General features: G+C 45.8%; 1 protein-coding gene across 5 annotated transcripts in view; it reads right to left on the bottom strand.

Moving 5' to 3' along the window:
- ATE1 (arginyltransferase 1) overlaps nucleotides 1–12,977 on the bottom strand; it is a 249,168-nt gene that overhangs the window by 218,629 nt on the left and 17,562 nt on the right. For all 5 annotated transcript variants that reach the window (XM_038757582.1, XM_038757583.1, XM_038757580.1 and 2 more), the window contains one exon: nucleotides 6,464–6,727. In XM_038757582.1, coding sequence (XP_038613510.1) covers nucleotides 6,464–6,727 — 264 coding nt within the window. The remainder of the gene's footprint in view (nucleotides 1–6,463; nucleotides 6,728–12,977) is intronic.

Genomic DNA, 12,977 nt, shown 5'->3' with positions numbered 1-12,977 from the left:
TGCCTCAGAGCTTCCCTTCCCTATATTATAGGTGTTCGTTCTACGACAACACTCGGTATCTTTTCAAATCACAAATGAAAATGGACATCTATTTTTTTCCTGCCTGACTCAAGGGGCTATGTACATGATAGTTTTAAAGCCTTTAACACATGACTGCTTTGTGGAGCCATTCTGTAGGAATTTTGTCCACTGGGAAAATTACTTCTTTGAAACTCAAATCATTATTTATGGTATTTATTGGTACTTCTTTACTAAGCATTTAGCTAAGCTCTAAGGGTAAATACAAGAAAGTTCCATTTAGGTACAGACCCTGCTCCAAAAGAAATACACCATCTAAGTGGGGAAGATTAGACATACAGAACAATAAGATTTTAAAAACATTTCTCTGTCTTTTGCAAATTTTACTGTTTAAACCCTTGAATTCAAAATGCATGGCATTTGACTTCTTTTGTCTGCCTGAAACATACAACACTAAATAGTATTCATTCATTAAATTTCAAGTGGTGAGTAAAAAGAGATGTGACAAAGTAGGGGAAAAAAGCTACGTCCCCCTCATCGTTAATTTATGACTGCAGGCAAACTAGAAAATATAGAGCACAGATCTGGGAGTCAGAAGGTCATGGGTTCTAATCCCGGCTCCGCCACTTGCCTGCTGGGTGACCTTGGGCAAGTCACTTCACTTCTCTGGGCCTCAGTTACCTCATCTGTAAAATGGGGATTGAGACTGTGAGCCCCACATGGGACAGGGACTGTGTCCACCCCAATCTGCTTGTATCCACTCAGCTCATAGTACAATGCCTGGCACATAGTTAAGGACTTAACAAATTAACACAGTTAAGCACTTATGGCATTGATACCCGTCTACTTGCTTTGTTTTGTTGTCTGTCTCCCCCTTCTAGACTGAGCCCGTTGTTCACATCAATAAAATATCGCCTTCAATAATATCATTTCTGAAAGTCTGAAGGATAAAGAAAGAGACCAGAAACTCAGGAAGACAGCAGCCTTACAGAGATGACTCTGAGGTTCGAGTTAAACAATACAATCCATGACAAGGAAATGGCATTATTAATCTATTTGTAACTAATTTTATGCCTGTCCCTGCCATTAAAGTGGAAGCTTCTTGTGGACCGGTAACGTCACTTCTTTGGGCATATTCTCCCAAGCCCTAAGTACAGGATATTGTACCCACTGGGCACTCAACAATTACCAATAATGCTATTACAAGTCAATCAATCAATTGCATTTGAATGCTCACTGCATGCAGAACAATGCACTAACCATTTAGCACTGTACTAGGTGCTATTAGAACACAAACATCCAACCAAACTACATACATGCACGTGTATACACACATACGTGTGCCCGTATAGGTAATGGAACTGAAAAAGTATCTCCCAGGAAAAAGATGATATGCACACATTTTCAATTACATTCAAATTATCACATACACGCACACACTCTAGCTTGTATATAAACCCAACGTGTCTGAAGACATGGTCCAGTGGCTGAATTCTATTCTTACCCTATTCATGAGCTCTTGCACAGCTTCCCATGGGACCAAAAATTCCAGGAAAGAAGTGGCTACAGTGAGGCCAGCAGCAGTGGTAGCTCTTGTTTTCATTCTTCCAGACCCCTGCCACTATTGCTTCACTACTTGCTGGGCTTTCCATAGTGCTTGTCTCCAACAGGATTTCAGAAAACAATGCAGAAGGATCAGGAAAAAAACAAACTGCTGAGCCTACTCCAATTGTGGAAGCTATGGATGAATATGTATATTTAAATACTTAAGTGTGTGTGATATAGTGACACAGAAGATGGAAAAATAAAATAAATAAAATTGAGATCGAGAAATGGATGGATGCACATATGCACAAGCTGATGGGAAGGAGTGGATTATAACTGCTCTATTAGGTTGGAATTGGGTAAGGGTTAAACGGAGGAAAGTTGGAAGACAAAAGGGGAAACACAAGTAATATTGTGGAAAATGAACCTGGTAATTTCTCTTGGCAGTTGATTGTGCATGAAAGGAGAAAGACAGAGAAACATCAAAGATTTAACCAGACAACCTCAGGAATGGACATGGAAGTGGACACTTATAGGGAAGTTGGGCAGTGGAGTTCTGTCTTTCTCATCCTGTTGGTGATAACAGTTACAGAAGTCTTGAAGACAGCTGAAGATTTGGGACTAGATGTAAAGAGAATTTGAAATCACATACGGGAACCAACAAAAGGTGCTTGAGTTACCCAAGAGCAGCTACTTTTGGAATGATACTGCACTTTTCCAAGCACTTAGTACAGTGCTCTGCATACAGTAAGTGCCCAATAAATACCAATGACTGATTCAATTGCATATTAGGAGGGCAATAGAGGGTGTAAAATAGAATCTTGGGGACTCCCTCTAAGCTGTAAACTTGTTATGGGCAGGGAATGTGTCTGCTAATTCTGTTGTATTATACTCTCCCAAGAGCTCAGTACAGTGCTCTACACATCAATCAATCAATCAATTGTATTTATTGAGCACTTACTGTGTGCAGAGCACTGTACTAAGTGCTTGGGAAGTACAAGTTGACAACATATAGAGACAGTCCCTACCCAACAGTGGGCTCACAGTCTAAAAAGGGGAGACAGAGAACAAAATCAAACATACTAACAAAACAAAATAAATAGAATAGATATGTACACATAGTAAGCACTCAAAGAATACCACTGATTGATTGATTGCTTCATAAGGTAAGGAAGAGTGGCCAAGTAGATGATGAAGGAAAGTTTGGAGACCCATGAAGGAAGTTCCCCACCAAGTTGACCGTTGGCCCTGATACAGAAGACTCAGCAGAAACTGGCTTAAAACCAGAACTTCTCCAGGGCTTCAGTTTTCCCTACTGAATATGACATGTTTTCATTAACAAAAATTGCAAGGGCAGATTCAAGTGAACCAACTTCGGTGAGCCCTAGGTAAATCCAAGCAAGTCCAAATGGAGGAATAATAATAATAATAATAATAATGATGATGGCATTTGTTAAGCGCTTACTATGTGCAGAGCACTGTGCTAAGCGCTGGGGGGGATACAAGGTGATCAAGTTGTCCCACGTGGGGCTCACAGTCTTAATCCCCATTTTACAGATGAGGTAACTGAGGCCCAGAGAAGTTAAGTCACTTGCCCAAGGTCACACAGGAGACATGTGGTGGAGTCGGGACTCGAACCCATGACCTCTGACTCCAAAGCCCGTGCTCTCTCCACTGAGCCGCGAGAGGCAGATACCTATGTGTATTTCTTGCTTGACCCATACCAAGTTGGTATTCACACACCTGAATGCCAATCTTAGAAACATGATTCTCACTCAAAATGAGATGGATTAACTGTGGGCATTCAATCTGGAGGCCATGACAAGTGCCAGACCAGCTTTTGTCCATGCCAAGAGGGCCAGCAAGAAGAAAGGGCCTTAAATTAAAAGAGGGGAGAACTCTGTTTGTTATAAAAGGACTGCTTGATCATCAGTATGACAAAACAACAAGACTACTGAGGAGAGCTGTAGAGCTTCTCATCCCTGAAGATCTTTTTTTATAATAATAATGATGGCATTTATTAAGTGCTTACTATGTGCAAAGCACTGCTCTAAGCGCTAAAAGAGATAACTATCGGTTCTGAATGGTTTAGGCACTAACTGTCATAGAAGCAGAGGCCTGGACTGGATGGCCTCAAGATCTCTTCCAATGATTTTATTAGAAGAAAAGGAAGTTTCATATTAAAAAGAAGTTGCTCTAACTGATGCAAAAATGTTCCGTGTCACCAAATGCCCACTGAGGATCAGGGACTAGGTCTAATTCCCAACTGTGTAATTTAAGTGGTCTAGTGGAGAGAGCACAGGCCTGTGAGTCAGAAGGAGCTGGGTTCTAATCCCGGCTCTGCCAACTGCTTGCTGTGTGACCACGGGCAAGTCACTTAACTTCTCTGTGCCTCAGTTTCCTCAAATGTAAAATTAGGATACCGGTTCTTCCTCCTACTTACTGTGCAAGACATGACCATGTCTGAGTAGGGGACCCTCGTTCCCCCTCGTTCCCCCTCGTCCCCCTCTCCATCCCCCCATCTTACCTCCTTCCCTTCCCCACAGCACCTGTATATATGTATATATGTTTGTACATATTTATTACTCTATTTACTTATTTATTTATTTTACTTGTACATATCTATCCTATTTATTTTATTTTGTTAGTATGTTTGGTTTTGTTCTCTGTCTCCCCCTTTTAGACTGTGAGCCCACTGTTGGGTAGGGACTGTCTCTATATGTTGCCAATTTGTACTTCCCAAGCGCTTAGTACAGTGCTCTGCACATAGTAAGCGCTCAATAAATACGATTGATGATGATGATGAACAATTAACCTGTACCTACCCCAGCACCTAGAACAGTGTTTGACACACAGTAAGCACTTAATATCACCCACAAATGATCACTACTACTGTACAAAAAATACTGTGCTAAAAACCCACCTCTCGCACAAAGCTTCCCTGATTAAATTTTCCCTTGCATCATCATCATCAATCGTATTTATTGAGCGCTACTATGTGCAGAGCACTGTACTAAGCGCTTGGGAAGTACAAATTGGCAGCATATAGAGACAGTCCCTACCCAACAGTGGGCTCACAGTCTAAAAGGGGGAGACAGAGACCAAACATACTAATAAGATAAAATAAATAGAATAGATATGTACAAATAAATTAAATAAATAAATAGAGTAAAATTGCAGCTCCATTGCGCCAATCCATTAATCAGTAATATTAACTATGCACGTACTGAATGAAGAGCACTGTACTAAGGACTTGAAAGAGTACAATACAAAAGAGTTGGCAGAAACGTTCCCTGCCCACAGGGACTTAGGGTCTAAATGGACACACAGGCTTTAAAATCAATGACAGATATGGGCTGAGGATGGGACGAACAGCAACTATTTAAAGGGAATAGATCCAAGAAAACAGGCCATGCAAAAGGGAGGGGGGGTACGGGAAATGAGGACTGAGTCAGGGACGATCTCTTGGAGGAAATGGGATTTTACCAAAGGGAGAGTGCTGGTGGTCTGTTAAATATGGAGAGGGAGAGAGTTTCAGGCCAGAGGGAGGATGTTGGACAAATGGTTGGCAGTGAGCTGGATGAGCTTGAGGTACAGTGAGGCTGGCATTGAGGAGCCACATTATTGCCATTCTGGACTGCTGAAAGTTCTTTATTCTTACTGTTACCCTGTAACTCATTCTCATCGATGAAATGATGAGCCCCTACGGGACAGGGATTTATCTTGCTGATTTAACAGAGTGCTGTGCACGAAGCCCTCAATAATTACCACAATAATGATGATGATGACTGCAGTTAAAAAAAAAAATTATCTCCACTTGAAAAATTAACTGGATCTTTTTTTTCCACAAAGAAAAAGATCCTTATCAAAGTTACAAAGTGAGAACGGGAGATGGAATTCAAGATTGATGTTTTCCCAGGATTTTAAGTACAGCATATGCAACTTTAATAAGTACAACATCCTCCAATGCTTTCCGTAAATTGTTTTTCCATAATTAGCCTGGATACAGTTCAGGACTGAGATTTAATATAACCTTGGTGCCTTTTACCCTTCTGAAAATATCTAAAATAAACTATTCTAAAAAGTCAATGACCTACTTCATTTGGGCAGGTTTTTTACTCTAATTCTTGTATAAACAGTTTATCATGGAAAAAATCTTTCCTTTTTTAAGAAAGCATGAAACAATTTAATCTGGAAACTTTTAAACTAAAATTGACCTTTAACACTGGCTGTATTTTGGAGGAAACTGATTCAACATTTCATGTCCTTTTTTCTTCTGCAATATCTGTAAGTCATTTTTGCTCGCTTTGTTGCATGCGATCACCGATCAATGATCACTGATTGACACGATGTTTTATTTAGCATCGTTAATATTAATACCATCACCATAAATACTATTTACTGAGCACCTACTATGTGCAGAGCACTACCCTAAACATTTAGGACAGTGTGAGAGTAAACATAATCCCTGACCTCCAGGAGTTTACCATCTACCAGAACACTGATTTTCTAATTTCCAAAGTACAAAGGCGGTAAGCACTTAATAAAGATGAGCAATTAATTATCTTACTGTCTGACTCTAATAATAATAATAATAGTGATAGCATTTATTAAGCACTTACTATTGTGCAAAGCACTGTTCTAAGCGCTGGGGAGGCTACACGGTGGTCAGGTCGTCCCACGGGGGGCTCACAGTCTTAATCCCCATTTTACAGCTGAGGTAACTGAGGCACAGAGAAGCTAAGTGACTTGCCCAAAGTCACACAGCTGGCAATCGGCAGAGTCGGGATTTGAACCCATGACCTCTAACTCCAAAGCCCGGGCTCTAGTAAATCCAACAAAATCACTGATAAAACCAATCTTCAAAAATAAATTTTAACCCTAAACAAGCTATTATTACCTGGTTTAGGTGACGCGTGAAAAACTTTAATCGAACTTGACGGTTCCCCGGAGCCCAGCTTCTCTTTCTCTACACAGGCCTGAATCAATTTGTCACGTTCCTCTTCTCTCAAACATTTTTCTTTGTTCTTCTCCTTGGCTTTCTCCAATCCTTCTTCACGGTCATCATCCAATGATTTTAGGTCAGACTGGTGGATGTCCAATTTCCTTTTTAATTCAAAATCACAGGCAACTGCATCCTCTATATGAGAATCCATAGGTTCATCTACAAATTGGAACAGACCAACCTTCATAAGAAACTCACCATGAGGCATATAAAAATAAAATGCATAAGACGCATACTATCCCTAGTGTGTGCCTCTAGTTGCAATACCCAATTTTCAAAAATCAGATATGAAAGGCAAACAGCAAAACTTGCAGATAAATCAATACACTTGGTGCTTATACTAAGAAGAAAACTGCATAACTCAGGAATTTCATTTGTACTTGCTCAACTACAGAAGTATTTGTCATAAAGATGCTGTGGAATATACCGAATAGAGCCCCATATCGGAAGTCACCTAGGTGGTAACTTCTTTCTTTTGAGTTTCCGTAAACAAAATTGAATCCTGCTTTAAAATTACAGTAGAAGCTGTTACCAGAGACAGAAGGACGTGACAGACAAAAATGGCAAGCTCTAGGCCACTAAGGAGGCAGAGAAGGGACAGGGAGAAAGGATAAAGGTGGGGGTGTCGGGGGGTGTGAGAGGGGGTGGGGGGCAGGCAGAAGAACCTTTTTCTATACCTTCCAAGTACATTTCTGGTGAGCAGGAATTGTGTCTTCTTCCTATATACGGTTCCCCAAGCAGTCTGACTGCCCTCACAAGGCTCTGTTAAAGGAAGACTCCCAGAGGGTAGTGAACTGATATATCAGTGGTCTGAGCTACAGTTCCCCTCCACACTCCCCCTACTGTGGTGGGGTCTAGGGATGAGCCACAAGGGACACTGAACCTCAATCAATCAATCAATTGTATTTATTGAGCGCTTACTGTGTGCAGAGCACTGTACTAAGCGCTTGGGAAGTACAAGTTGGCAACATATAGAGACAGTCCCTACCCAACAGTGGGCTCACAGTCTAGGAGGGGGTGACAGAGAACAAAACCAAACATATTAACAAAATAAAACAGAATAGATACGTACAAGTAAAATACAGTAATAAATTTGTACAAACATATATACATATATACAGGTGCTGTGGGGAGGGGAAGGAGGTAAGATGGGGGGATGGAGAGGGGGGCGAGGGGGAGAGGAACGAGGGGGCTCAGACTGGGAAGGCCTCCTGGAGGAGGTGGGCTCTCAGTAGGGCCTTGAAGGGAGGAAGAGAGCTAGCTTGGAGGATGGGCAGAGGGAGGGCATTCCAGGCCCGGGGGAGGACGTGGGCCGGGGGTTGATGGCGGGACAGGCGAGAACGAGGCACGTTGAGGAGATTAGCGGCAGAGGAGCGGAGGGTGCGGGCTGGGCTGGAGAAGGAGAGAAGGGAGGTGAGGTAGGAGGGGGCGAGGGGATGGACAGCCTTGAAGCCCAGGGTGAGGAGTTTCTGCCTGATAACCACCCAGCCGTTCCCACTCACACCTTTGATCCCATCAGAGAGATGGGCCGCCAACCACCCCAGCACTCACTTGGCAAGCCAAAGGGCATAAACTGAGGCAAGGGGAAGGTCTCTGCTACCCCCCCACCTCAGGGGGCTTCGGATTGCTCGGTGGAAAGGGACACCTGGCCCTCCGCCCCGCCTCCTCCTCCCCTCCTCACCCAACTGAGGTCCAGGGTCCCGTCAGAGTCTGAGGAGGCCATGCACTGCATGTGGCCACCTGAGGACTGCACTAAGGGGAGGGTTGTCACCCCCTCATCCCCGCCCACTACCGGAAACTGGGACTGCCCACAGGGAAGAGACCCCGGCCCCCTGGGACCCTTCCCCGAGCCCCATGGATCGGGGCCTAGAACTGCCTCGAGGGAGGGGACCCCAGAAACCCATTCCCCTTCCGTCCATCAGTGCACCCAAGACCTGGGACTGCAGGAGGAAGGAATCGCTAATCCCTAACCTCACCACCCCATCCCCTCTGCACCCCGGGACCCCACTTCACCAGGAAGCTGGATGGTGACTTATCACAGAGTTAATGATGACCTGTGAACAATCATCCATCAACAGCTTAGGACTTCCTCAACACCAACTCTCTCCTCGACCCCCTCCAATCCGGCTTCCATCCCCTACATTCCACGGAAACTGCCCTCTCAAAGATCACCAATGACCTCCTGCTTGCCAAAACCAACGGCTCATACTCTATCCTAATCCTCCTCGACCTCTCAGCTGCCTTTGACACTGTGGACCACTCCCTTCTCCTCAACACGCTATCCAACCTTGGCTTCACAAACTCCGTCCTCTCCTGGTTCCCCTCATCTCTCTGGTCGTTCATTCTCAGTCTCTTTTGCAGGCTCCTCCTCCTCCTCCCATCCCCCTACTGTAGGGGTTCTTCAAGGTTCAGATCTTGGTCCCCTTCTGTTCTCGATGTACACTCACTCCCTTGGTGACCTCATTCGCTCCCACGGCTTCAACTATCACCTCTACGCTGATGACACCCAGATCTACATCTCCGCCCCTGCTCTCTCCCCGTCTCCAGGCTCGCATCTCCTCCTGCCTTCAGGACATCTCCATCTGGATGTCTGCCCGCCACCTAAAACTCAACATGCCCAAGACTGAACTCCTTGTCTTCCCTCCCAAACCCTGCCCTCTCCCTGACTTTCCCGTCACCGTTGACGGCACTACCATCCTTCCCGTCTCACAGGCCCGTAACCTTGGTGTCATCCTCGACTCCGCTCTCTCATTCACCCCTCACATCCAGGCTGCCACCAAAACCTGCCAGTCTCAGCTCCGCAACACTGCCAAGATCCGCCCTTTCCTCTCCATCCAAACCGCTACCCTGCTCCTTCAAGCTCTCATCCTATCCCGTCTGGATTACTGTATCAGCCTCCTCTCCGATCTCCCATCCTCCTGTCTCTCCCCACTTCAATCCATACTTCACACCGCTGCCCGGACTGTCTTTGTCCAGAAAAGCTCTGGGCATGTTACTCCCCTCCTCAAAAATCTCCAGTGGCTACCAATCAACCTACGCATCAGGCAAAAACTCCTCACCCTCGGCTTCAAGGCTGTCCATCACCTCGCCCCCTCCTACCTCACCTCCCTTCTCTCCTTCTCTAGCCCAGCCCGCAGCCTCCACTCCTCTGCCGCTAATCTCCTCACCGTGCCTCGTTCTCGCCTGTCCCGCCATCGACCCCTGGCCTGGAATGCCCTCCCTCTGCCCATCCGCCAAGCTAGCTCTCTTCCTCCCGTCAAGGCCCTACTGAGAGCTCACCTCCTCCAGGAGGCCTTCCCAGACTGAGCCCCCTCCTTCCTCTCCCCCTCACCCCCCTCTCCTCCCCGCCTTACCTCTTACCTCCTTCCCTTCCCCTCCCCACAGCACCTGTATATGAATATATGTTTGTAAGTATTTATTACTCTATTTATTTATTTATTTATTATTTATTTTACTTGTACATATTTATTCTATTTATTTTATTCTGTTAATATGTTTTGTTTTGTTCTCTGTCTCTCCCTTCTAGACTGTGAGCCCACTGTTGGGTAGGGACCGTCTCTATCTGTTGCCAACTTGTACTTCCCAAGCGCTTAGTACAGTGCTCTGCACACAGTAAGCGCTCAATAAATACGACTGAATGAATGAATGACTTTCTAGCGCAGCTAGCCCATTCACTGCATTAATAACTCACTGAATGCCACCCAGACCTTGTGGATTCCCCCTTGCTGGGAGCTGTCGAGTCACCCCTTACTAGAGGAACCTGCCCCAGCTGACGGTGTCTACAGATCAGCTGCTGCAGCTCTGGATTTTCTTTCTCTTACTCCCTAAATCCACCCCACTCCCCCCACGCTCCCCCCCCCCACCACCCCTCCACATCCCCTCACCCTTAGGCTGGCCCTCTTCGAAACCCTAGATCCCTACCTTGTTGTGGGGAGGGAATGTGTTTGTTCACTGTTATACTGCACTCTCCTACACGCTTAGTACAGTGCTCTGCACACAGTAAGAGCTCAGTAAATATGATTGATTCACTCACTGAATTCATTCAACTGAGCGCTTACTGTGTGCAGAGCACTTCACTAAGTGCTTGGGGAAGTACAGCACAATAATAAACAGTGATATTCCCTGCCCACAGTGAGATTGAAGGAAAGAATCACTCCCATCCAACCCCTCCCCACTTCCTTGCACCACCCCCACCCCTTTCTCCAGCACTGATACCCCCGCCAGCTCACCACCATTCAGCCCCTTTCTATCCCTCAAACCACCCCCAACCCACAAACCCTCAGCCAAGTGCAGCCTGTGGAACCCTCTCTACATCATAGGGAGGCTTCCCTTCATCGCTGACCTTTTCTGACCCAATCTCTGCTTCTCCTCACCATCACTGAAACCTGGCTCTCCCCAGATGGCAGTCTCCCCTGCCCCTGTCACCAGCGGAGCCTCATCTTCTCCCACTCCCCCAAACAATTTGGAAGAGTCAGCTTCCTTCCCACTCCCCAATGTCGCTTTCACACCATCCCACCTCCCTGTCCCTTTCTTTCCCTTCCTTTTGAAGCCCATATTATCCCGCCTCTACCATCCTCTACCATCCTCTACCATCCTCTCCAAGTACTAATCATGACCACCTACTGCCCACCCAGACTCCGCCTCCAACTGTGTGACCTGTTTTGATCCCTTTCTCACATAATTTCTCTTTTTCTCCACCCCTACATTGATCTTGGGGGATTTCCACATCCATGTGGGTGTCACTGACGATCCTTCCACTGTCCACCTCCTCTCACTCCTCGATGCCAATGTTCTCCTGCTTCACAGCACCTCAGACACTCACCAATTTGGGCACACACTAGATCTTATAATCTCTAGTAATTGTACAATCTCTACCCTCACCAATTCTGAAATTCCTCTACCAGACCTCAACCTACTCACCTGCTCTCTTTCCCATACACCCAGCCCCCGGAAATCTGGCCTTTTTCCACACAAACACCTCAGTTCTTTTAACCTCCTCCAATATTCTACAGCCATTCAACTCCATTTGGTCTCAAACCATCAATCAATGGTATTTATTGAGCACTTACTATATACAGTGTACTAGGCACTTGGGAGAATATAACAATTAGTAGACACGCTCCCTGCCCATAACAAGCTTACAGTCAAGTCTCCATATCCAAACCCCCTTCTCTGGTCACACAAATAGACACACTTAACATCACCTCTTCCACTAAACCGAACTCCCTTGCTCCCCCATCCCTACATCTGTCTCGAACACCAACTTGCAACTCTGGAGCAAATCCATAGTACGCTTTCTCCATACTTTATCCATACTTTAGTACGCTTTATCCATACTTCATGCTGCTGCCCGGATTATCTTTGTCCAGAAACGCTCTGGACATATTACTCCCCTCCTCAAAAACCTCCAATGGCTACCAATCAATCTACGCATCAGGCAGAAACTCCTCACCCTGGGCTTCAAGGCTCTCCATCCCCTCGCCCCCTCCTACCTCACCTCCCTTCTCTCTTTCTACTGCCCAGCCCGCACCCTCCGCTCCTCCACCACTAATCTCCTCACTGTACCTCGCTCTCGCCTGTCCCGCCATCGACCCCCGGCCCACGTCATCCCCCGGGCCTGGAATGCCCTCCCTCTGCCCATCCGCCAAGCTAGCTCTCTTCCTCCCTTCAAGGCCCTGCTGAGAGCTCACCTCCTCCAGGAGGCCTTCCCAGACTGAGCCCCTTCTTTCCTCTCCCCCTCGTCCCCCTCTCCATCCCCCCGTCTTACCTCCTTCCCTTCCCCACAGCACCTGTATATATGTATATATGGTTGTACATATTTATTACTCTATTTATTTATTTATTTATTTATTTTACTTGTACATTTCTATCCTACTTATTTTATTTTGTTGGTATGTTTGGTTCTGTTCTCTGTCTCCCCCTTTTAGACTGTGAGCCCACTGTTGGGTAGGGACTGTCTCTATGTGATGCCAATTTGTACTTCCCAAGCGCTTAGTACAGTGCTCTGCACATAGTAAGCGCTCAATAAATACGATTGATTGATTGATTGATTGATTTCTCTGTTCCTGTGCCCAACCTGCACTGTTGGAGGAAATCTAGACATCTCTCTGACCTTGTTTACCTTAACTTCATTCTCATCTGTTTCAATTTGGCCCTCTCCACTACCCAATGACAATACTTCGTCCTTTCTAATTCCCTCCCATACCCTCTGCCCCCGCCAACTGTTCTAAACATTTAACTCCCTCCTCAAACTTCTTGTCCTCCCTGCCCCCACCACCTCTTCCCCTAATGACCCAGCCAGATAACTCATCAACAAAATTCAAACCATCAGGCATGATCTCTCTAAAATACCCTGCTCCTCTCCAATCGCCACCACCTCCTCCGCCCTCTTCTACTGTCCCTATATTTC

Source organism: Tachyglossus aculeatus, chromosome 16 (genome assembly GCF_015852505.1).
Source record: "Tachyglossus aculeatus isolate mTacAcu1 chromosome 16, mTacAcu1.pri, whole genome shotgun sequence".
In the NCBI taxonomy this organism is placed as follows: domain Eukaryota; kingdom Metazoa; phylum Chordata; class Mammalia; order Monotremata; family Tachyglossidae; genus Tachyglossus; species Tachyglossus aculeatus.
The sequence above is the reverse complement of the archived record's forward strand: the minus strand, read 5'-3'. Positions and strand labels throughout refer to the sequence as shown.